Source organism: Medicago sativa, chromosome 1 (assembly GCF_051527215.1).
Source record: "Medicago sativa cultivar Bolivia chromosome 1, Bolivia_mono, whole genome shotgun sequence".
Lineage (NCBI taxonomy): Eukaryota > Viridiplantae > Streptophyta > Magnoliopsida > Fabales > Fabaceae > Medicago > Medicago sativa.
The window spans coordinates 80,668,322-80,694,595 of NC_140749.1; the positions used below are offsets into that span (position 1 = coordinate 80,668,322).

General features: G+C 30.5%; 2 protein-coding genes and 1 pseudogene across 2 annotated transcripts; 2 read left to right on the top strand and 1 right to left on the bottom strand.

Annotated features, from left to right (window-relative positions):
* Positions 1–587: 587 nt before the first annotated feature.
* Positions 588–708, top strand: LOC146957997 (5.8S ribosomal RNA; annotated as a pseudogene; the record flags this gene model as incomplete).
* Positions 709–7,915: 7,207 nt separating this feature from the next.
* Positions 7,916–9,007, bottom strand: LOC146957998 (uncharacterized). Its single transcript, XM_085751426.1, has 4 exons — positions 8,995–9,007; positions 8,783–8,880; positions 8,265–8,315; positions 7,916–8,170 (listed from the first exon to the last, which is right to left on the bottom strand). The coding sequence occupies exons 1-4, from the start codon at positions 9,005–9,007 to the stop codon at positions 7,916–7,918; spliced, it is 417 nt and encodes a 138-aa protein (XP_085607552.1).
* Positions 9,008–20,076: 11,069 nt separating this feature from the next.
* LOC146957999 (DHHC-type zinc finger family protein) lies at positions 20,077–25,396 on the top strand. The gene is made up of 7 exons (XM_085739658.1): positions 20,077–20,377; positions 20,989–21,081; positions 21,196–21,297; positions 21,386–21,457; positions 24,551–24,649; positions 24,736–24,831; positions 24,919–25,396. The coding sequence occupies exons 1-7, from the start codon at positions 20,105–20,107 to the stop codon at positions 25,012–25,014; spliced, it is 831 nt and encodes a 276-aa protein (XP_085595784.1). The 5' UTR covers positions 20,077–20,104; the 3' UTR covers positions 25,015–25,396.
* Positions 25,397–26,274: the final 878 nt, after the last annotated feature.

The window sequence follows — 26,274 nt, forward strand, 5'->3', positions numbered from 1 at the left end:
CATAATCGTGTTTCCAGAATCAATGTGCAGAATCTATTTGATTTGGTTATCTTAAAAATTTTCTTATTTTTATGTATTCATTTTTACCATTTATAGCATACTTTTAGAACTATATGTAAAATTTAACACAATTTAATATATAAAGTGTAAATATTTTCTTCATATAGTGCATGAGTGTACACACTAGTTTTAAAAAAGAATGCAACTATTAACGAACAAAAATTGTCCCAACCATGAAACTAGTGAAGAGGAGTGGCCCCTCGGTTTGATTTGGATTAGGCACAGTTTGACTGCATGTAGTAAACTCACCTAAACCATTCGATCAAGATCGAACATTGATTTTTATTTTCTTTAATTTAAAATATGAACTATTTTGATCTTGATCAGACGATCTAGAGGTGATCGACTGCAATGCAATCACTATTACCTGTCTATAGATAACTCTGGTTCTCGTGGTTCCAACCAATTTGCATTTGAAGAAAGAATAAATGACAAGGGTCATGGGTAAATAATGCTAGTGTGTGTGTGTGTCTATATATATATATATATATATATATATATATATATATATAAGTGAATTGCAATTTATAAAGAGCGTCGCAAAATGTGATATTTAGTGTGAATTGCAAAATTCCGTAAACCATCAAATCTTTGAACGCAAGTTGCACTTCATGGCATTAGGTTGAGGGCACTTCCGCATGAATGTCCCATATCAAAGAAAAAAGTTAAAAATAAAAAGTTAGAGGACCTATTTACATAATGTGTTAAGGGTTTTTGCTCAAAAAAAATGTTTTAAGATTTTGAATAAAATTGTGGTATCAAATTCTCCTTACATTGTTGCTATTAATCCAATGTGATGATCTTTCAAACTCCACAAGCAGGGGACCGTACCTAGATGAGTGGGTGGACTCACACGAGAAATGAAGATTTATGAGGCATGTGAGTTAAAAGTCGCACATTAGATGAAAAAACAGATGGGAACCATACTCATAAATAGATGGACTCAGACTTGAGGGATAGATTGTTGTGACAAGTGTGAATTAGGTTCCACATTTGATACAAAAGTGATTTTTTTTTAAAAGGAGAAATAGTGGATGTTGAGCAAGAGCAAACTTATGGATGGATATTAGAGAAACTCACACTTGAAAGGGAGATTTTTGTGGCAAGATTTATGAGTCATCTCGTTTAAATATTGTTCGACATCCACTTGAGAAGTTAAACTTTTGGGTAAAGATGTGGATCCCCATTCTCCTCTGTCCTCTCATAACCCTGACATTTCTTCACAAAGTTAAAACAAAAAATTAAAAATCTAAATTAAGGAGTAACTAATCCCACCAACGTCCACATTTATACATAACCAAACATGGCTCCAAAGGTGTATTGTAACACCCCGTTTTCCCAACATAAAAATTTCATAAATAAATTAGAGTTTTTCAACTTTAAACGGAATGCTACACTTCTTAAAAATTCATAAACTGAATAAATAACAATTTATTCTTCAAAATCATTTAACATAAGTAATTCAAAACTTCGCAGCGGAAATTAGTTCAACAATAAAAATAATCTTTGGCACGCAGGCCTCAACATAAAAATCACATAAGTCTTGTTCAACATTTATTCATAAAAATCCATAAGTAATACGTAAGGAATAGAAATAGAAGACATAATCCCATCCCGTTACGTATCAGAGCACCTAAGACACACTTGTGAGGAGTCCACTCACGACCGCAACTAATCCTGGTTACCTGCAAGTTACCCATACGAAGAGCAACATTTCCAAGCAGAGGGGTGAGATTTCTCAAACAATAACATTAACCATATAAATCATATAAAGTACATTCAACAACTTAAACATCTTATAATTCATTAATCATATCTAATAACTTAAACTTCCTTAACTAGTGTCATTATCCTTCCTACATTAGTCATATACTTCATCAAGTAATCTCAATTATTATTCATAAAACATCTTATCTTAAATCATGATCATAAGCATCAATATCTAACACCAAATATAATCGTAAGCATCATCATATAATTCACATAAGTATCATTATCAAAACATAACATTTATCGAAAACAACTTCATAATCAAGTTCATAATCAACTTCATAAACAAACATCATCATTAAATCATAATCATCAAATCACAATCAAACTTCATAATCAAACCTCACTTAACTCGACAATGCGACTCAACTCGACTATGTAACTCTTAACATCTCAAATCATCTTAGCATCTTGACAACTTAACAACTTGACAACTCGACAACTTCACATCTTAAATCATCTTAAAACTTCTTGATATGCAAATGCATTTGGTACCAATACAGAGCATCAAGCTCCCAACCAACTTATATGAGCGTAAATAGGCTCTTCAGAGCATCAAGCTCCCAACCAACTTATATGAGCGTAAATAGGCTCTTCAGAGCATCAAGCCCCCAACCAACGTATATGAGTATGCAATGGACTCAACTTCCTACAACTTAGACAACTTCATGAACATCTATGACATCCTAACATCTTGATATCTTGACAACATAACATCTTAATAACTTGATGACTTCATAACGACTTGACGACTTAACAACTCTTATCATCTTAACGTCTTAACATCTTAACATCTTGACAACATATGGATCACATAAATAATTCATGTCATATCATAATATAACAATATCAAATGATAATAAACAACATCTTAAAACATCATATTCATCAATTATAAACAACTTCATATAACATCGTATTTAAACATCAACAATAATTCACTATGTATCTTTGTAAAAACATAATAAATTATCCACAACATATTTTCATGTCAAACCAAAGCTATTGGAAAGATATCACAAATATCAACAACTTTCATATTTACAACAAAGATCAATTCAAAACAGAAACATATGAACAAAACGCAAAAACATGAAACAGAGAAGGCTGTCACTGTACAATTTTGCTAAGACCTCCCTATAGTATTTTCATCATAACTCAAAGACCAAACATCATTTTCACGTCAAAATAAAGCCAATAGAAAGCTAACAAAATTATCTAAAACTTTCATGTTTATGCCTAAGACCAATTCTGTACCGATCAATACCAGTTTTTATTTTAAATTCGGAAAAGTTGTGCTGAAAGTCCATAAAAATTCACTCTGACCTACGTGCAGTAATTTAACCATAACTCAAGTTCTATAAATCCTATTGACGTGAGACCAATGGCATTAGAAAGCTAACATCCATACCTACAACTTTCGTGTTTACACCTAAACCCAGTTCGGAACTTAAACTTGTCAAACTGAGACAATAAAAACGCGTTTTGCACATTGACAGCAAAATCGCAGTTCAGCTGCGATTTCGCTTTGGGGAAATCTTTTCCACTTCGTATTTGATCCAATACTCTCCAAACTTGACCCTAATCATTACCCTATGATTACCCTATCATTAGAACACTAATTATTCATCAACTTACTGTATGCAAAGTCAAAGGGTTCTCAAATCTATCAACAACCTATTACAATTATTAAACCCTAATTCTTAAACTCACCAACATCTCATCCAATTCCATGGTTCTAACCTCAAAACTACATCCAATAATCATCATATGGGTTATCTAAGGACCGTATACAATTTCTACATCAATTCAACAAGTTTTCATCATCTAATCATCAAATCTCTCTCAAAACCCTAATTCTCAAATTCTCACAAACATTCCCCAACTTGTTAGATGCAATCTAATGATTTAACAACTTAATATTAATGCAAGATAGTCTCACCCTCACCTTAGATTAATTCCTGAATCAGCAGCAGCGTTCTTCTTTCCTAAGGTATTATCCTCTTCTCTTGACTTTTCTCTTCTCTTCTCTTCTTTCTTGTTCTCCTCTTTTCCAAAAAAGCGGTTTTAGGGTAAACTCTTTCTAACCTAAGCTTCTCTATTTATAATACTAAAATATTCTTCCCAAATCTATTTAGGCCCAACAACTTATTCTTCTTTCTATTCTAACCTCCAAATCCACTCACACTAATAATCCTCATATTCTAATAAATAATATTTCTCTACTAAATATATAATAATACACCAAATAACAAATATATTTCCACATAAAATAACAAATATATTTCTGCACCAAATAACATATATATTTCTACACAAAATAACAAATATATTTCTACACCAAATAACATATATATTTTGCTAGTAAAAACCAACATATAACATAACAAAATATCACTCAACAAAATATAACAACTAAATTATAAAAAGACATCTAATCTCAATAAATCATATATCCCTCATATAAATCATATAAATACATAAATATATTCTAAAACTAAGTAAAATAATTAAATAAAAAGGAGGGCGTTACATGTATACTAGGGGTGTTCAAATCCAAACCGATCCAAAAAAACCGAAAACCGCAAAAAAACCGAATATATTTGGATGCGTTTGGATGTTGTTTTGTAAAAACCGCTAAGATCAGATCGGATTTCGGATCACTTTTTCAAAACCGAACCGCAAAAATAAATATTAATACTTATTTATTCTTTTATTAGTATTATAGATTGCATTATTATGTTGTTTGTTAAATTTTAATCTTATACATTGCACTAATTTAATCTATATTATTATTACTTCATATGTTTCAAAAATAATCGATAATTTTCATACTATAATTTTATTTTTTTAATATATTTTGCATCAAACCTATTATTTTACCGTGTTTGTGTAATATTAATATTAATAAAAAAAATTATATTCTTCAAAAAAGAGTAAATAAAAAAAAATATTTTGCATTTTGGACATCCAAAAACCGATCCAAATTAAACCGCATATATTTGGATCGGTTCGGTTCGGTTCAGATTTTTTTAGAATACTCATCCAAACCGAACCGAACCGCATGTGAATTTTATTTTGGATCGGTTGACATTTTGCCTCAAAACCGATCCAAACCGCACCGCGAACACCCCTAGTGTATACTTTGGAACAACATCATATTCTGAATGTGTGTTTCCGGACGTACACCCACCGTTTCATAATGAGTGTCACTTTAGTCAATTTTTTTTTAAATGAATGTCACTTTACATTTCCAATACAACTTTAATTTTTTCTTCTTCCAACTTTACCCTCAATAAATACTCCAACTTTTCTCTCACAATTTTCAATACAACTTTAAGTTTGTCTTTTTGTAAGGACAGTTTAGTAAAAATGTTATGTCTAATGATTATTTCATTCAATTCCTTAATCTGTGTGCAATTGTCTAAAGCGACACTCGAGTATAATAACTGTTTTTATTTATTTATTTATACATTCATAGTAATTTTGAGGGTTAAAAAAGTTCATCCCAAAATCAAAAAGGAGCTTCTTTTCCACCCGTACTAGACTTTTAACCCGTGCGACGCACGGGTCTTGTCGATTATAATACAAACCAATGAATAATCTTTATCCCGTAAGATCATGGATCGATCAATAAACGCAAATTAGAATATTAGAGATACAATATTACGATTAAATTTGTCTTACTATGTCCTTCAATGACACTTGAATCTTATCAAATTTTACATTTTAGTTTTGAAAAACTAATCAATTAAAGAATGTTATTTTATTTTGTCACAGTATATTATTGGGGTATTATCTTCTCATTTTTTTTAAACATTATAAATAAAAAGATAAAAAGATTACAATATTATATTGTTGCACGGGTCAATTTTATTTATTACTTTTATAGTTAAACATCAAAAATTGACTTGTAATAATTGTTTTAAATTTCTACCAACAAGAAAAACAAAGTCACTTCAATTAATAGAATTTATAATTTACACGTACAACTCTAAAAAGAATAATTACACTTTGATATTTACTAAAAGTAATAATATATTTTTCCAACCAAATAGAAGAGATCTTATACAATGGATTAATTATTTTGAAGATGTGTGCTTGGTTGAAGAACTATGTATTTTCCAAAGGGTATAACAATAGATGTAACTAGAACCATGACCCGTGCTGAACGCACGGGTCTTATTTTCATGTAGAAACTCACAATGTTACCTAAGCCAATATTATACCATAGTAGAATAAGTCATAATAATTATAACAATAAGTTGTAAAACATAGAGAGTACAAAATTTATGATACATTCGAAGCTATGAATCATAGGAATAGAAGAACTTCAATTCTGTTAAATAATAGAAAGTACACAACCTAGGGAAAATTGTCAGGCATAAATAATTAACAATGAAGAAGTTTAATTTCGGTCAATCCTTCCAAGTACACAATTTAGGATACATTGCGAAAAACTTCGTGATAAACTGCATTAGAAGTTACATCAGTGTCTTCACCATCATCATCAGATATTAATATCCAAATTAGAAGTTAATATCCTTCCAAGTACACAATGTTGTAGTGCAACTCAAAATATTTCTTATGGTGAGAGAATTATTTCATACGATAAATGAATTAAAAATTAGGTACGTTGCAAAATTTCTCAAGAATTACGTTATGCTTAAATATGTTGAGTTAGACCCTAATTCTATTTAATTTGTGTTCCTTTCGAAAAAACAAAAATTGTGTTATAAATGGTGGTATAATTATTTTTAACTTTAAACATTATGAAAAAATACTTGCATATCATAATATCTTGGAATTCATGTCAAATAGTAGTTGGTCCATTAAATTTAATGCCAAAATTAAAATAGAATTAATTTTTGATTAATTGTAACTTCCAATTTTAGCTACTGCAAATCAATATGATTAATTTCAAATGAAAAAGTGTTATAGTGCAACTCAAAATATTTTTTTGTGGGGGGAGAATTGTTTCAAAAGATAACCTATTTCGAAATTATTTTATGCTTAAATACGTGTTTTAAACAGTAATATACTTTAAATTGTGTTCCTTGTAAAAAAAGACGAAAATTGTGTTATAGTGCCGAGGTCAAAAATTTTTATGGTGGTATCATTATTTTCTCAACGTTAATCATTATAAAAATTACGTGCTCCTAAAATATTTCGGAATTCACGTGAATCTGAAAATACTTGCTGCTTTGTTCCTAAATTATATAACGACATTGAGAAAATAATGCATGGTAAAATCTGAAAAGATCTCATCAAATTTAAAAGACAGGTGCTGCTTTTTTTTCTTAAAGAAATTTTCAACCGTGTGTCATTAATGCTAGTTAATATATAGTTGATTGAAAAATATTCTACAATCATACCAGAAAGATACTCAACGTGCAAAATATATGGAGAACCTTAAAATATGGTGTCATCCCAATTTGACTTGAACCATATTATTTTAATTTGCAACCGTTTTTTTTAAATGAATTTGCAACTATGTGTTATTAATGACAGTTAATATATAATTGATTGAAAAATATTCTACAATCATATCAGAAAGATACTGAACGTGCAAAATTAATGGAGAACATTAAATATGATGCCATTTCAATTTGACTTGAACCATATTATTTTAATTTGCAACCGTGTTTTTTTTTTAAGAAAATTTGCGACTGTGTGTTATTAATGGCTGTTAATATATAATTCATTTTGAAAAATATTCTATAATCATACCATAGAGATATACAACGTCCTAAATATTTCCGAATTCATGTGAATCTGAAATTACTTGCTAAGGTTTTTATTGTAATATATATAACAACAATGAGAGAAGGATGCAAGGTAAAATATGAAAAGATCTCTTTAAATTAAATTAGCGTATATAAGAAGGCAAGATGATACTTCGTTATAATGATAGTCAAGAACTAAAGCATCATAGTTTTTGATTGACAAAACAAAAAGGAAAGCATAAAAGATGAAGCATACTACACTCCATAAAAAGAAAACGCAAAGGAAAAAAACAGAAAGGGAAAACATAAAAATAAACTGGAAAATTCCATCAAAAATAAACCATATGCACCCTCCAATCCTAACCAGCAATGACAGTTAAATAGATTGTATCATTCTCTCCAGCCATTGGCACACCAAGTCTGATCTGAACCCCTTCACGAAGTCTGCAAGCATCCACAAAACGCTTCCACTGCCCACCAATCATGGCGTGTTGGTATGGAGTAGATCCAAAAATCAACACGCAATCCCAGCCATTTCCGCAATCATCCACCAACTTGATAGAAGTAGTTCCGATATCCATCATCTGCGCAACTTCTCCTTCATAAATCAGCACCTAACACGGAAAATAAATCAACATGTCAACAACCTAACAAAGAAAGACAGACGTTGGTAAATATAAATATTCTCACAACAAACATTTTCCATACCAAAAAACCCTTGGATACATCAAATTCAGTTAACTTCTTCACACACTCTATCTGAAAGTTGTTGACATCGTGATGATAAGAAATCAAAGGAGTGAAAGGGGGGAGATTTAGGATCAAAAGTTGTTTGGACATTTGTTTTGTCAATCATAAAATGCATAGGAGGATCAAATACTGGAGGATTAATCACTTTGCCAAACCTATCTTTCAGTTTAATCACGAACTTCATTAATTTGATCCACAAATATAAGAGAAACCTAAGCACCCAAGCTGATCCCATAAAAATCACGCAAGGATTTCCATCCCTTGGAGAAAAACACAGACCCATCAATTCTTTCAACCAACACCTCGAACTGATTGCTCTTTGCATCAATCAAAGTCGCAAATCATTGAACTTTGTCCCCAAAGTCGTTCGTGAACATGTTCGGTAGCATAACAGCCCCCTGATGCAACAAAAAAACAATTAGAACCATTACAGATAACAAAAAAAAATGAAACATGTCAGACAAAATCATCTTCACCTCTTCAACATCATACTCGACTATGTACGTCCTAAACTTCACACAATACTTGTTGACAACACTTTCAAAGGATGAAGCTGGATTTTTGAGCAAAGAACCTGCAACATCATAAAGGTTTAAAAAATAGGAAAATATATTAAAACACGTCGTAATTGTGAGAAAAAATAACCGTAGCACCTGTCAAGCAGTGATAAACAGCAGAGTTTCAATACCACGACCCTCCATTGGAATCAACGATAGAATAATGGAAGGAGAAATGAGGCTGATTTTATAGACTGATTTTAATCCGTGTGGTTTTTTTTAACTTGCAAACGGTGCTGTTTTTTTTAATATGCAACCATGTGGCCTTTTTTTTTTTTAAAGAAAATTTCAACCGTGTGGTTGTAATGCTAGTTAATGTATAATTGATTGGGTGTTATTTTATTTCCATTATGCAAACCGTGTGGTTTTCTTTTAATATGAAAAAGGTTCTGTTTTTTTTTATATGCAACCGTGTGGCCTCCTTTTTTTTAAGAAATTTTTAACCATGTGGTTTTAATGCTAGTTAATATACAATTGAGTGTGTGTTATTTTATTTCCATTATACAATAATGCTAGTTAATGTACAATTGATTGGGTGTTATTTTATTTCCATTATGCAAACCGTGTGGTTTTCTTTTAATAGGCAAAAGGTGCTGTTTTTTTTATATGCAACCGCATGGCCTCTTTTGTTTTTAAAAGAAATTTTCAACCGTGTGGTTTTAATGCTAATCAATATACATTTGATTGTGTCTTATTTTATTTCGATTATACAATCTTCATTATGCAAACCGTGTGGTTTTCTTTTAATTAATATGCAAAAGGTGCAGTTTTTTTTAATATGCAACCGTGTGACCTCTTTTGTTTTTAAAAGAAATTTTCAACCATGTGGTTTTAATTCTAATCAATATACAATTGATTGTGTCTTATTTTATTTCCATTATACAATTTTGTACGTAATTCACGGGTCTAATTTGGGATGACAATTAATACAGCAGTCGTGTGTTATTCTATTTCAAAAATTAAAATAATATGCAATCGTGTTATAAATAGGAGTTACTACAACCTGTAATGAAATGACTTTATGGCGTGTATTAAAGGTGATGAGGTCAAGCGTCGACATAAATGCTTTAGAATGAGCGGGAAAATGCTAGCTTTAGGGTTAGGGTTAGGGTTAGTTTGACCTGACAAACTTTAGTAAGTAAGATAATTCTTGTTCTCTCCCTATTTATCAAGAAAAAAATTCGTATTTTTTAAAAATTCAAAGAATTTGTAATAAAATAAATAAATAAACAAATTCAGGGAATCTTGGTTTTCCTTTTAAAAAAAAGGAATCTTGATTTTGAATTGTAGTAGTTCTAATAGGGAATCTTCGTTTTCCTTTCAAAAAAAGGAATCTTGATTTTGAATTGTAGTAGTTTTAATTTAAGGAATTTGCAGTTTAGCTATGGTTGAACTATGGCTAAGTTTTCAAAAATCTTTTCTCAAGTGTTCCTGTATGCAAGTCATCCTAGTTTTGGGTTTTAGTAGTTCTAATTCAAGCAATCTGCATTTTAATTATGGTTGAATCGTGGCTAAATTTTTGGAAATCTTTTGTTAACTATTCCGCTTTACGATTTTTGTTGTCGCAAAACTTAGCTCAAATTTTTTCAATTCCAAAAAAACATTTACATACTAGAAATATTTTATGGTTGTGAAGTCAAACGACAAAAAGGGTAAAATTGAAATTTTTTATGGTTTATAGGGCTGAAGGTATAAGCATAAGGGTGTAAGGTAATTTTCTAAATATACACGTATCTAAGAGGTTATTGGGCATTTTATAGTCAACCATGAGCGTGAAATTGAAGAATTTTTTTTTCCACCCTCTTAACATCTTGCGAGCCCTTTAAATTTCTCATTTTAACCCGATCGGATTATATGCTTTGAAGAGTTTTTATACCATTTCAGAAATATAATCTAAAACCTCTCAAAAATCAGAAGTGCAAGTGTTTTGCCATTAAATTACTGCAATTCGTGTTTTAAAACCTTTCAGAAAAATACATTCCGAACACAAACTTAACATTTTGGATTATATAACTCGAAATATGTTGAACCCACATCCGACCATATTTTAACGGCAACGGTGGTCATAACATTGACACATTTTGGATTATATAATTCGAATAAGTAAATTATGTGTCCAGGTCATATAATTTAAACTATATTAGCATAAAGAACATGCATGTTTGTACAGAAAACACACTTATTTGCAAATTTACGCCAATTCATCCCTTTGAGGAAGTGGGTCTTAGCCTAGTTCAAAACGGTTGCCTCCCAAACCTTTAGCTGAAAGAGTTAGATGATGGCTTGAACCTGGTCCTAGGCGGGACATGTAGTGCTAGAGGAAAACAGTCACTCGTATCAGACCCTAAAGTAGACTATTGGTATGATATAATTGATTTTACATAACTATTTTTCCTCATTGGCATGTGATTTAATTGGCTTCGCTATTGGCATGGGATGATTGATTTTCCCCGTTGATATGAAATGATTGGTTTTTCCATTGATATGGGATAACTACTTTACCTCATTGGTATGTGATGATTAGTTTTCCCATTGATATGACATGATTTGCCGAGAAAGACTTGTGTGGACCAGGACCACACAATTGGGTTTGGTCACACACATAGTTTTTTCTTTCTTTCTTTACTTTTTCCATTTTCTCTCTCTTCTCTCTTCTCTCTCTTCTCTCTCATTTCTTTGGTTGTGACCACATAATGGGGTTTGGTCCCTAGTCCACACAAGTATTTTCCTGATTTGGCTCCTATTGGTATGGTATGGGAAGATTTGATGGGAGTTTTGCATAAAACATAAAACATGCATAGTTACTATATATGTCATTTTTTGTGTTTGGTGTATGAGTATACTTTCTTTGATGTTAATTTCCTTAGTGTTATTTTTCTTAAAAAAAAATTTCCTTAGTGTTATTTTTTGCATGATCATTCTTGACGTAATTTCTTAACTTGTTTAAAGTGAAATTATATGTTAATATTGAGCAATTTTTCATGTTTTTAACTTATTCGAACTAGTCATATGAACTGACCGTTACACACCAATTTATATACAAATGAGTTTGAAGAGCACAAAGATAATGTTGGTTAAATCTATTGGTTGATCACGGTGTTGAAGAAACTTCGGTGGTATTATGAGTGAAGACGCTCTTTTATACCTTGAACTTTTTATAATTTTTTTAGAGAAATGATATTTTGACAACCACTTTTTGACAACTTTTGGACAACTTTCTCTCTCATACTCACATGATGTTGTTATCATATCTCTTCATTTTTCTCTCTCCATTGTTTTTGACCAATAAGAATTGAGAAAAACAAGGTTGTCAACAAAGTTGTCATCAAATGGATGTCAAAATATCATTACTCATTTTTTTATGAGAATTTTATTCCTTCATAGGTTGAGATGAGATTTTATAACGTTTTTTAGTTTTATTTTCTGCAAATTGATTTTCATAAATTTTACCATGGACATGGTATTTTCAGCTTAATAGATTGAAGGGTATGATTTGTTTATTTCTATATTGTAAATTCAAGTTTCTAATTTAATTTTATGCATATTTAAGTAGTTAAATGTGTTCTTAATCTAGTTCATAATAACTTCAAGTACAATTAACTTTTAATATAAATAAATCAGAAAAAATTGAATGGGACGAGTTAGAAACCAGCATAATAGGATTAAAAAATAATTTACTCCCATAAAATATTATTTAAAATAAAATAAATCAAAATTAATTTTAAAAAATATGCATGATTTTTTTTGAGGGAAAATATGCATGATTTTATCACACGAAAAAATTGTAATTTATATCTAGAAGATTAAAACCTATTAATTTTTTTTAAGATAAAACAAGAAATAAAATAATTTTTTTAGGTCGTAATATTGCATACATATAATGTGCCATATATAAAATGGCAATATTTGATAACCTCAAATAATAAATTTTCCTTAAAAAAAATCAAGTAGTAAATTTTACGAAACCCCGTGCCGAACCTCTAAGGAAAACAAAAAGCAGTTAATAACGTTATAGTTGCCTCAACATTCAGTTTTATTATAGATATTTGCTCCACAAATATTTTAAAATAACCATGTAACTCTTATGTATAAAGTATTTTACTTGAGCTGAATATCGCCTTCAAGATGTTTGTCTCATGGATTGTAACCTAACCATAAACAACATACTACTTGATCAACTTATGATAGAGTTGGTTAGCTTCAAGCAAGCAGTATCCACGCCATTGGATCCAAATGGTGTGGTTTAATAAATGGAAAGAGTTGAACCTTTTCATAGATTATCACTTCATAGTCACCACCAGATCAAGAAAAAAACTGAGAAGAAAAAAGGTTGAGAAGTAAGTTGCCAATGTGCAAATACACTTCATAACATACATACGATGACATTATCAATGTCAATCCAATCCGTTAGGAGGCATCCCAAGCCTTTAGCTGACAGAGTTGGACATTGCTTGAACCTATCAACTAAAGACTTAAAATGAATGTCTCTAGAGGAGGCAGAGGCATCTAAATCAATCACACCAATAGATCGATATTGGCTTAAAATTCTTCATCCTATTCATATAATAATTGATGCAGACAAAGGGACAAAGACAAACAAAGGGGACAATGAACAATCTTCTGTTATGTAAAGAGATTATTAATAAAAGAGAATACTCCAACTCTATATAAATGGATGTGAAAGTGGACAAATTGTCGATGCGTCTTTGTTTATACTAAGGCTGTGTTTGGTAACACAAATAAGCTAGCTTATAGCTTCTTAGACTAGCTTATAAGCTTGCTTGATAAAATTAGACGTGTTTGGTAATAAGCTTTTCTCATGAGCTTATAACTTTTTATGAGAAGCTATTTCAAGTAGTTTTTTTATATTTTCTTCCATTTTTAACCTTTAATATTATTTTTTATAAAAATAAACTGCCCACGTTCTTTTGTTGTTGTTGAAGGATGCCCACGTTATTACATTACTCTATTTTTGAAGGATAGTTACTCTATTATTTGATTTTTTTTCAATTCTTTCTTTTTACGTTGATGTTTTTTTTTTTTTTTTTAAATTCTAGTTCTTTGAAGTATTGTTCCAAAATGGAGACTTTCTACTAAATTTATATATTCATATTAATCATTTTTTTTAACTTATTTACTGATTCAAATAAAAAGAAATAATTTTTCATAGAAAAAAAAAGATATGAAGATGAAATCAGATAAAATTTGTTAAAAAAGAATATCAATTAAATTCATATATCACATTAATCATTTTAAAGTTAAAAAATACTTTGAAATAAATTAAAATATTTAAGATAAAAATATCAGTTAAAAATATGTATAAAAAAAATTAAACATACATGTACTTTTATGTCATTTTATATAAATCACTCATTTTAAAAGCTATTTTTACCAAATATTTTTATTTCAAATAGCTAGCTTTTCAGCTATAAGCTAGCTATTCAGCTATCAGCTAGCTTATAACTTATTTTTACCAGACAGAGCCTAAGAATAAGAAATTATCAGCAATAAAAAAGTTAAATTTTGATCTTATCAAAATAAAAAAGCAAAGTTCTATTTTATTTTATGTACTTTGTGGAGTTATAACATTCTAGATGGATTACTCAATTTATCTATACTATATATAAAGAAAACTACCCCTTTCAGCACACTTTTGGGTTGGAATTTTCTTTCCAAAAATACCCTTAATTTTAAATACAAATAGTCAATTATAAAATAACATGTGGATTAATAATCAATGTCACTAATCGTCACCGTTAACTTTCTTTTACCACCGTTAACAACAGATCAAACTCACAAAAAGTTTAAAAATTATATTTGCATTCTTTATGCATGTCTCTTCTCATGAATTCAAATCGATCCAGAATTCATCATAGTACCCTCTGATCACATCTCATCACCTCTAAAAAAATTAGAAAGTTCCAAGGCTCACGGACTTGATTACTACTTCTGAAGCACCATTGAATGGAATATCTTTAAGGTCCACTTCATGAATTAAATATCTTTCTGTTTTATCCTTCGAGCAATTTACTTTCAGCCAACATTACAATTCAAGCTTTGTTTTTACTTTTTTTTGTTAGAAGAATGAATGAATCAGAATTTGAGAAAATCAAAGTTGAACAATAATCCCTTATGGAAAAAAATAATCCAAAGTTTATGCTTTTTCCTGCTTTATTTCTCACGAGTCTATGAGTTTTTTTAATTTTTTTTAAACAAAAATAATAGCCGATGAGGATTGGACTATAAATCCTCTAAAAAAAATTAGTAACAAACTTGAGTAAAAAATATTGTTAAAGATTGGACTTTAAATCCTCTAAAAAAAATATTAGTAACAAACATAAGCAAAAAATAATGTTAAGGATTAGACTTTAAATCCTCTAATAAAAGATTAGTAACAAACGTGAGCAAAAAAAAAGATTAGTAACAAACTAAGCAAAAAATAATGTTAAAAATTAGACTTTAAATCCTTTGATAAAAATATTAGTAACAAACGTGAGCAAAAAATATTGTTAAATATTGGACTTTAAATCCTCTAAAAAAATATTAGTAACAAACATGAGCAAAAAATAATGTTAAATATTAGACTTTAAATCCTCTAATAAAAGATTAGTAACAAACGTGAGCAAAAAAAAAAGATTAATAACAAACATGAGAAAAAATAATGTTAAAAATTGGACTTTAAATCCTTTGATAAAAATATTAGTAATAAACGTGAGCAAAATATTATGATTCAAAATCTTTTAGAAAAAGATTTGTTAGCACTATATTAAAAATATTAATAAGTAGGGTTCTCACAGCTCATAGTTCGTTCCTGCATTGTTTAGTTTTTCTCAACCTCTCTCCGCCCTCTGCATCAGAATTCAGAATTAACCTGTAAGTTTTTTTTTTCTTTCATGTTACAACTAATCAAAGTTGATTAATTTTATGGATTATTTGACTTTGCTGGTTTATAAGTGATTATGATTCAAATTATTTACGATTAATTTTAAGAATTATTTGACTTTGCTGGTTTATAATTGCTTATGCAAACTATGATAGTGTTTTTTTTATCTATAAGCACACCTTTGGGTTGGACTTTTCTTTCCAAAAATACCCTTAATTTTAAATACAAATAGCCAATTATAAAATAATACGTGGATTAGTAATCCATGTCACTAATCATCACCGTTAACCATCTTTTACCATTGTTAACCAAAGATCAAACTCACAAAAAAACTAGCACAAAACAACAACTCAAGTTACTTTTTTATCAGCCACATTTATGTTGTACATCTGTGTTGTTCCCCTCAATACAACTGACAAAGATTGTCAAGTATTTTCATATCCCTTCCACAAAAAACAGTATTCCATATTATTTTATTGATATAAATTACTCATCCTTAGTCTTTGATCAATTGTAACAAACGTGAGTAAAAAATAATGGAAAAGATTGGACTTTAAATCCTCTAAAAAAAAATTAGTAACAAACGTGAGCAAAAAATAATGTTAAATATTGGAATTTAAATCCTCTAAAAAAAATTAGTAACAAACGTGAGCAAAAAATATTGTTAAAGATTAGACTTTAAATCCTCTAAAAAAAGATTAGTAATAGACGTGAGCAAAAAATATTGTTGAAGATTGGACTATAAATTCTCTAAAAAAAAGATTAGTAACAAACGTGAGCAAAAAATAATGTTAAAGATTGGACTTTAAATCCTCTAAAAAACGATTAGTAAAAAACGTGAGAAAAAAATAATGTTAAAGATTGAACTTTAAACACTCTAAAAAAAATATTAGTAACAAACGTGAGCAAAAAATAATGTTAAAGATTGAACTTTAAATCCTCTGGAAAAAAATATTAGTAACAAACATGAGCAAAATATTATGTTAAAGATTGGATTTTTAATCCTCTAAAAAAATATTAGTAACAAATGTGATTAAAAATTAATGTTAAAGGGCAGACCATTCCCAATGTCGGAATCTATCTTCCACGACATGTTTTCAGTCATGGTCAATTATATGTAGCTTTATCGAGAAGAGTTTCTCAAAATTCAACAAAAGTTCTCATTAATGAAGGGAAAATAGAAGGAGAAGATGGAGATTTTACGAAAAATGTAGTTTTTAAAGATATTCTTTTATCGCAATCATAACAATAATGTTTCTTTTACACATAAAATGTCATTTATACATTTATGTTATGATGTTACTAATTACTATTAGAATAAACAATAAAAGATCATTATTTTTTCTTTATTTTATATGCAGACAAACTAAAATATGTTGAGTTCATAAATAATTGTTATATAACTTGACAATATTTTGTTTATAAATCAATATATCAATAATTTCCATTAATATTTAAAAATTTAAAAAATTTAATCAAAATTATACAAACAAACATAATAAAATAATCACATGCGTTAGCGCAATAGAAAGAGCGGACAGACGGGCACGATAGTGCCCGTCTTTCCGCTAGTTAATATAATGATTACTTAGTTTAAATAATGCACACATGTATTACTTTTTCTATTTCTTGTGCGCCCTATTTTGTTCTGGAAATATCCTTGGGCAATTTTCTGATTTTATAATTTGAAATGAGTTTTTCTCTTTGTTTTTTTAGGGGGGATGGGTTTTTCACCTGTTCAGATTGTAAAATCCGAACACAATAAATAGTTCAACTTATACGATCTGAACCTCAAAAAGTAGGGCGCATTCATTATTTTTTTTTTTTCAGATTATAAAATCCAAACTACCCTTATAACTCATTGTGCCAAGAACGTAGGGGAAAACAAGTTCAGATAAGAATATATCTTCTGATAGATAAAAAAAATAGGAAATATCTTCCAATAATTATGACGGGAACATAAGGAGCAAATTATCCTAAACTAGTTCTACTCGATGTGTTTGATTACTTGATGATTGTTCAAGGGAAGATTTTTTGCTTTTTTTTTTTTTTTTTTTTTTAACTTCGTTTCCCCCTTCGGACACTTGTTCGCAAACGTTCTTTCTATCTAATCAAATGAAAAAACAGGGAAGGATTAAGATTGAAGAACATGGAATAGTGTGGCTTGCTTATCAGATAGATCCATCCTATCTATATAAACATTCTCGATACCCAAAAGGGAAAAATGTAGATGCTCGTAAAATTTCTCTAAGGCTATATACACCTTGTAAAGCTAATATGTTCTCAAAATTTTTAATATAACATTTTTTTTTCTTCACATTTAAATGGTTTTTTTTAAGAAAATTATTTGTGTAATGTATCCACCATTTTGTTTATGATTAATCGCCGTTGGGTAACCAAATCATCTTCAGCTAAGTCTTCCTTCTTATTGATATTTTTTCACCCATAAGTTTCAAATTCAAACTTAAAAGATTCATGTTCATTTTCACTTAGATCGACACAAAATAAATAAACTTGGTATTATGAGATTTACAACACTGACCAACCACTTCCGTTAAACCCTGTTGTTTTGAACGGTTTTGTTTTAAGAAATCATAATAATTTTTCAATATTTAATCCTATAATATTTGTTGATCATTAGATTAATTTGTTTCCATGTTAAAATCTCACCATTCAATAATCAAATAAAAATAGTAAACTCATAAAAATCTTAGATGAGTTGAATTTCATGGTCTCACTAATGTTCGGAAAAATCTCAAAGCTTAAAAAACATATTCTACTTGTATTTATATTTATATACATTATTCATTAACGAGGTTCTTAATTAGATAACGAGATTTGAGGACACACTCTTATAAGTAGGGGTGTAAGTGGTTCGGACAAAACCAACGAAACCGAAAGTCCAAACCGAACCAAACCGAAAAAATATCCAACCTTGTTTGGTTTGGTTTGAAACCGATCCGAACCAATCGAAACCGATCTAGTTTGGTTTGGTTCATGGTTTTTCATTTCGAGATCCGTGAAACCGATGAACCAATCCGATGATAACCACACTCCTTATTTGACTAATATTATCCTACCTCACACAAACTTATGGTTATTGATTAGGCCCAAAATTAAACATAACATACTTTATAATCCATTCACTAAAAAGAAACCCTAGTTGTCAGCCACACTCCTTTAATTTCAGTTTGCATGAATTTGATATTTTGACTATGTTTTAATTTTAGGATGTTCTTTTTGGAATTTTTGTCTTTGTTGATGAATGTGATGCATGTATGGATCATGAATGATTGAAATATTTGAGTTTGATGAAGTTGTTTTTGAAGAATGATGAATGAATGAATCTTGGATCATATGTATGAAATATTGAGTAAGGTTAGTTATAAAAAGTTGTTTGAAAAATAGTGAAAATGAAAAAACAAAATATGAAATACAATTATACAAAGTTCTATAAAATATTTTGTGAGAATATGAATTTTTTTAATTGTACTTTTAAATAAACCGATCAACCGAACCAATCCAAACCGAACCAAACCGATTAGTTTGGTTCAGTTTCTTTTTTGAAAAACAGTGAAAACCGAACCAATCCAAACCGATGAAAGTTTCATTGGTTCGGACATTTTTTTGACTGAAAACCAATCCAAACCGAACCGTTACACCTGTACTTATAAGTTATAAGTGAAATTCCTACCAACAATATACGGTTTAGTCTTTATTAGAGATTTTCATAGTTATATAGTAAATACACCACTTTTCTAAAAAAAATATCTTTAAAACAGATACATAATAATGAATATACTTTTTTTTTTGTTGAAAGAATAATAATGAATATACTATTCTGTCAAACAATAAATAATGAATATATGCTAAAAAACATGTCTCGAAGTAAGATGAATATATTATTTTTTTTACATAAAGATGGATATATTCTTCTTTCTTTGAAAGAAAAAATATAATACATTTCTCTTCTTGCTAATATTATAGTGGTAATATTCTACTGTATGTGTCAACATTTAAAAATAAAATACCCAAAATAAAAACATATGTTTATTCTTGTACAAAATAAAACATTTTTTTAATAAGGCAAAATGAATTATATTTTTATTAAACTCAAATTAAAATGAATTATATTTTTTTTTGTTTTTTTAAACATATTTTTATTAAATTCAAATGATTTGAAATAAACAATCCCTATTTGAGTCAAATAAAAAAGCTTACAGCCATTAATAAAATGCATATTAGTATTATTTATTTATTTATTTAGTTCACATTGCATAAATAATAATTTATTCTTTTTATTTTCGAAGACCTTCCCTTGAAAATTTCCACCAAATCAAGGAAGAAACATAACACACATGAAGAATTCGAGGATGAAAAAGTTTGTGTCTCTTCCTGTGTTAGGAGTATTGTCGTTGATGCTATTTGTGTATTACACAACAATCTTCATCATCCTTGATGATTGGGTCGGTTTACGCACTTCTCCTGGCACATTGAATTCCTTCTTCTTCACTCTCTTCGCTTCTCTCTCCCTTTTCTCTTTCTTTCTTTGCGTTCTCACTGATCCTGGTCATGTTCCTTCTTCCTTTTACCCTGATGATGTTGAATCCTCCACAAATGCCAACAAAGATGTAAGCTTTTTTCTTAACCATTAATGGGTTTCTTTGTTTTCCCTTAATTAATGCTTGTGTTGTTTGGGAAATTCATTTGTGTGTGTTTATTGCTTCATCCTAATTGTATATATAAATAATTCTTAGTTGATATGGAAATCTTAGTTGCCTATGTATGGATCAGTGCTTGTTGCTAGTTTATCAATTTAGCTATTAATGTTTGATTTTGGTTAATAATTTATAGAGCTGAACTTCTAGCTTAGAATTAAGGTGTTGCTGATGTATTTTTGACACAAAATTAGCTTTTGATGTTGTTATCTCCCATGTATCACGACACTTTAGATTGAAGGCGTGTCTGGTATTCAACATGGACAAGACATATTAACTTACATTTGATCACTTCCATTTTTTAAATTATTACAGGTGGCTACATTTTAGTACCTAAATATGATATATGGCAGAACATTATGGCGTTGATTGGTTCATGTAGCCGACCCTTCTTATGTTATTGTTTATATGTTAATATCTAGAATATGTGTCTGTGCTTAATAGGTTTTCTCACTTGTTAATGGTTTGATTCCGATCTACTTTGTTTGATCCCGACGTTGCACTCCTTAATAATTTCATTGCAGAATGCAGAACAGAATAAATGTGACAAATGCTTTGGATACAAGCCTCCAAGGACTCATCATTGTCGAGTCTGCAGAAGGTGTGTTCTGAAAATGGTAGGTCAGTTGCTTCCCAATTATGAATGTTGTTTTAAGCTTCCATTTTGTGTTTGGGTTTCCAACTTAAAGATTTGTTTTGACCTTTTTGTTGGGTTGCTGAATTTGATGCAGGATCATCACTGCTTGTGGATAAATAATTGTGTTGGTTATTGGAATTATAAGGCTTTCTTCGATTTTATATTTTATGCCACCTTAGCAAGTATTTATTCTATGGTATGTTTTCAGTATGGTATTGGCGTCTAGTTGTTTTGTAATGTATAGTACAGGTTTCCTATTTGACATAAGCTTTGGTATTATGCAGGTCCTGTTTATAAGCTATGTACTTCAGAAGGAATGGGGACACAATAAAGAGAGTTCTCTAAAGCTCTTTTATGTAAGTTGCGGGTAAATTTATGGATTTCCTAATATGTAGTAATAGAATTGACCCACTCCTGTTTGAGAAAGATATATAAAATAAACTGTATGAAGCTATAGCGGAGCATAGCGTAAAAAATCAGCCCACCGCTCCTAGCTGCGACAGAGTGTGTCGTATGTGAATAGCGGTCAAAGTGGCCCGCTATTCAGCAGTGCGGGGCGGAGTCAATGCTACCAAAGCGGCCGCTACACACACACCACGCAGAAAGACGGTTTTGCCCATTACTTTAAACCGTTTTAAGGGTAGTTTTGTAATTTTTGAAACATTAACTTCATGAATTATGAATACTTCATGAATTTTAAGTAATGTTTAAGGTATTTTAGTATTTCTTCTTGAACAATATGGTATTTTAGTATTAAATATATTAGTGTAGCGCCACAAAATAGCGCCCGCTGCGCGCCCCACTCCCGCGCCGCACCAATTTTTGGGGTGGCCACGCCGCACTGCATTTCTGCTTTGACAACAGATTTAAGATAGTTTAATTCTATAAATTTGTCATTATTCCTTACATTTGTCTTTTTTCATGTCTCCTTCTAGTCTTTTCAATTGTAAGTATGGAGTCGGACAATCATGTCCGCCTTTCTCCTGAATTTTTTCTTTTTTTAGAAAGTGCCTATCTTCAATTTTAAGCTTGATAGATTTTCTTGGGTTAATATAGAACCCTCTTGCCTTTCATTCAGTAGTATATGCCGCAGTTATAATTTATTGTCTTAATACTCTCTAGCTATATATAAGCTGACTGGCAAATTTTGAGTCAACATATTCTAATTTACTCTTCTTTTGTATTGATTCGGCAAGATTCTGAAATCACCTTCATTTCAGATTCGGTGCCATCTATTTCCAATTTCTTTCACTACTTGTACTATTGTTGTCCTACTTAAGATGCAAAAGGGGCATCTTAGTGCTATAAAATGCCTCCGTGGAGAGCCCTTGGAAGGGTCAAATTTCCTGTGGGTTAGGAAGTCTTACTTTCATTGGCAAGATGCTGATTTTATGAGTCAAACTCGTGAGCTGTTAGTTACACGATAGTAACTCCAATTGTTACACCCAAACTCCTCTTTTTGTCCTGCCTAAGATGAATGTTCAAGATTAATGCTTAATATGAAGTTGTTGGTCTGCATGTAACTATGCCTCCTTTGTTCTACCTTGCATATTATGGACACTCTGAGAATTCACCACACTGCATTACCCTTCTTTATAATCCGCTTCCTCATCGACTTCTAGCATTCTACCGCTGTTTCTCCTTCATCATTCCAGGTTTTGCCCTCTCCTAATATGGCCACACGAAGTTTTAAGTCTGGGCATTTGTGGTTAGGTCCAAATGCTGACCACAATGAATTCCTCCTTTCCTGTATTCCTTGGACGTCAAGCCTGTGGCCGAAAATATTCCCCAAGTATTAAATTACCCCTCCACTGCAACAATCTCTCAGTAAAAAACCATTTGCGACATCATCACTCCCCATTCAGCACAACAACTTTCTTTATATTTGATTCGCACGTGTCCTCTCTTTTCTTCTAGAATAAACTCTCCATGACTCCATATCTTTCGTCCGTGACTTGATTGATCTAAATTTGGCACTTACATTCTCTGGCCTTACATTTTCTGGCTTTGTTACTAGTGTTAGACCTCTTAAATCAGAATTTCTGATTTGTGTTTCACGAAGCTCAAAACTGAAGTTCCTATTCTTGTTAGAAACACTACTTAAATGGTGAAAGTTGCCTAAATGATTTAAACACGTAAAGAACAATGTAAGGTAATTATATAACATTTCAAACCCTCTACTTTCTTCTCTTAATTGAATGATTCTACAAATTTTTCATCTTGCATCATTGAAGTGTTGTAATTAGTTTACCGCTTCAAAACTTTGCTCTTTTAAAACATCCTCTGTTCTGCAGTTCTGCTAAGTTCTCAATTCTCCTCGTTATACTTTTCCACAAATTATTTTATTTTTCCTTTCTCTTTTCTTATTGTTTACTTTTGAGGTGTTCCAAGTAAATTAGATGTTAATCTATGGGATTTATTCGAAGAAGTTTAAACAACTGCATCTGATCTTTTCCTAGCTTTCTTTTCCTGCATCTGTTCTTTTTTGGTACAACCATTCTAGCTTGATTTTTACAATATTGATTTGGCCTTTTATCTTCTGAATCTTATTAAAATTCCAAATCCTATAAGCATATCTTATAAATAAAACGTGCATGGTTAACTAAATGTTCAATTCAGTATGTTGATTGAAACATGATGTACGCACAATATAGCCATTAAGAGGAATATAATAGAAAGATGTGAAATGCACTGTGCTGAATTTTTGTTTAACGATATAAAACATATTCAAGTTTTCATCCTACTAATGGAGTTTTAGCCAGCTGTGCCTCTTATGTAAATCTTTCAAACTCTTTGGCAAGGTTGTTAAAATTGAGATCCTTCCTAGGATCGGAAGGGAAGGAGAAATGGATCACTAGTCTCGACCTAAAATATAAAATTATTTTCAAACATGTATGTATGCATGCAAAAATATGTATAGTCTATAAGAGATAAAGAAAGTAGCATTTAAACTACAACTAAAATTCTCTGGCTTCTTAAACAACAAGTTTTTATTGTTAGACTCCTTTCTCTATCCACACTTATTTTCACAACTTAACAATGAAACAGCTTTTGGGCTTAAACTTTTCATGGTTTGTAGAATCCTTGCTATAGAGAGTAAACCAATTGAAAATGAAGAAAATAGTTAAAGAAAGAGGAAAATCAAGGAAAACTACAAGTCAAACCATAAAGAATGATTTAGATTTAAATGGTTTATTGTTAGATATAATTTATGACTGGACCTTGTGACATTGTTTGATCCATGTAGTCAGGCACACTTGGTGGAAAAAGTTGTGTTGTTAATGTTATCATTCAGAAATCGGGACTTTATTTTTCATAAATTCTGACATGGTTTTCTGTTGAGAAGATATACTGAAGTCCGAAAGTTCACGTTACTTTCTTTTTATTTAATCCTTAATTTTCATAAATTTTTATATATAATGACACAAAGATATACAAATGATGTTTAGGTCATGTATGGAACGATGGTGGTGGGCTTGACCATAACCCTTTTGACTCTTACTGGATGGCATGTCTACCTTATTCTTCATAACATGACAACCATAGAGGTGAGATTTTAGTTGGATGTATCTATTAATGTATCTGTCTTTTTTTATCAGTTTCTTGAAACATCTCATTTTGTGCCTTTTTCCAGTATTATGAAGGAAATCGTGCAAAATGGCTGGCTACGAAGACTGGACAGAGCTACCGGCATCCATACAACATTGGCGCATACAAAAACATTACATTGGTCTGTCCCTATTCTTTGTGATCTTTTCTTTTGGCGAAAACATTGTGGCCTTGCCTAAAGATGTTTGTTCATTTGTTTCTTGACCAGATTTTAGGTCCAACCATGCTGAAGTGGTTATGTCCTACAGCAGTGGGTCATCTGAAGGATGGAGTTAGTTTCCCTACACTACGCGATAATTCATAAACCTTTGTGTCAGACAAAGTACCCAATCAACCGAAGGTCATGCCTATTGGTTTTGAAATGAGGAATTGAAAGCTCTTTCATCTGAATTTGATTCTCAGACGACAGTTTACAGAGAAAAGGCAATTGATCCTATATGCAAGCATTGAAAAGTAAGCTTACACAATACCTTGATAGACCCCTCTACCAAAAATGATTAACTTTAGGTCTTTTGCCAGCTTGGCTCCATCATAGGTTGTTGAAAATGGAAAATTTATTTGGAGATCATGTAAATCAGGTGAATATTTTTCTGTGATTTTATTCATGGCAATTGGTTTTTTTATAATTGAGAAGTGACCTCTTAGATTCCCCATGTATAAAATTTATCAGTCCATTTGTTGTGTCATGGCTTTTACGTATGTTCTCAGAATGAGTTCTCTCTAAACTTGGGCAAATATATCATTATACCTATTTCTGTTTTGGAGTATATTAGAAATGAAAGTTTCATGAAAATCCCCTCCAACTTGATGAGAAGTTATGGAGAGCAACTTTCCTCACCTCCACGTCTAGAAAATCATAGTTGTTTTTCGAAAGTGTACTTTGGACAGCACAAAATTTACATTAGTGTAGGTCCAAAGTAATATTGAAGGGTCTGAAAAGTTCCATGCGAAGTAAGAATATTTTATATGCACCATAAATAATGCGTACACTAATACATTTAGGGAAATGCCTTGAGGCACAAGTTTAGAAACTAAACTGAGAAACATTTTCTTGAAAATTGTGCATTCAATGTATTAAAATTTTATCTTTTCAATACAAAAATTATAATTTTAATTCTCTTTTTAGCTTCTTAACTTGTGCCTTTAGGGCACAAGTTAACATGACCCATACATTTATCATCTCTATCCTTTTTCTTTAAAAACTTTAATGATGAGTTTGTTAAGAGAAAAATGAAGCATGATTGCTCACTTGTTAGCTACCTGTCATGCTAGCTCTTGTGATTCGGTTTTGAAAAGGAATCTAAAATTTGATTATACAAAATGACATCTAAACATTAAAACATATTTGATTGTTGCGATTTTCCTTTTTTTTGGACAGGTTTACAATTTAAATTTAGATCGGTTTAGATATGAACACATTTCTATAATCATTATTATAAATTAGAAAAGAAAAATGAATAAGGGTGGTAGGAGCACTAGTTTGTATGGCAGATGTAGTGCTGGTTAGTAAGTTGATCCAAGAGATAGTGTTGTCCTATGCTCTCCTAGCCGATTTTTTACGTGT

Bases quoted from the DNA above. Each gene is read 5' to 3' on its own strand.
- LOC146957998 (XM_085751426.1), bottom strand. The intron at 8,316-8,782 runs GTGAAGATGATT...AACAACTTTCAG, and splicing joins TCGAGTATGATGTTGAAGAG to ATAGAGTGTGTGAAGAAGTT. The intron at 8,171-8,264 runs GTATGGAAAATG...TTTCCGTGTTAG, and splicing joins ATGTATCCAAGGGTTTTTTG to GTGCTGATTTATGAAGGAGA.
- LOC146957999 (XM_085739658.1), top strand. From the start codon at position 20,105: ATGAAGAATTCGAGGATGAAAAAGTTTGTGTCTCTTCCTGTGTTAGGA. The intron at 21,298-21,385 runs GTATGTTTTCAG...GGTATTATGCAG, and splicing joins TAGCAAGTATTTATTCTATG to GTCCTGTTTATAAGCTATGT. The intron at 24,650-24,735 runs GTGAGATTTTAG...GCCTTTTTCCAG, and splicing joins ATAACATGACAACCATAGAG to TATTATGAAGGAAATCGTGC.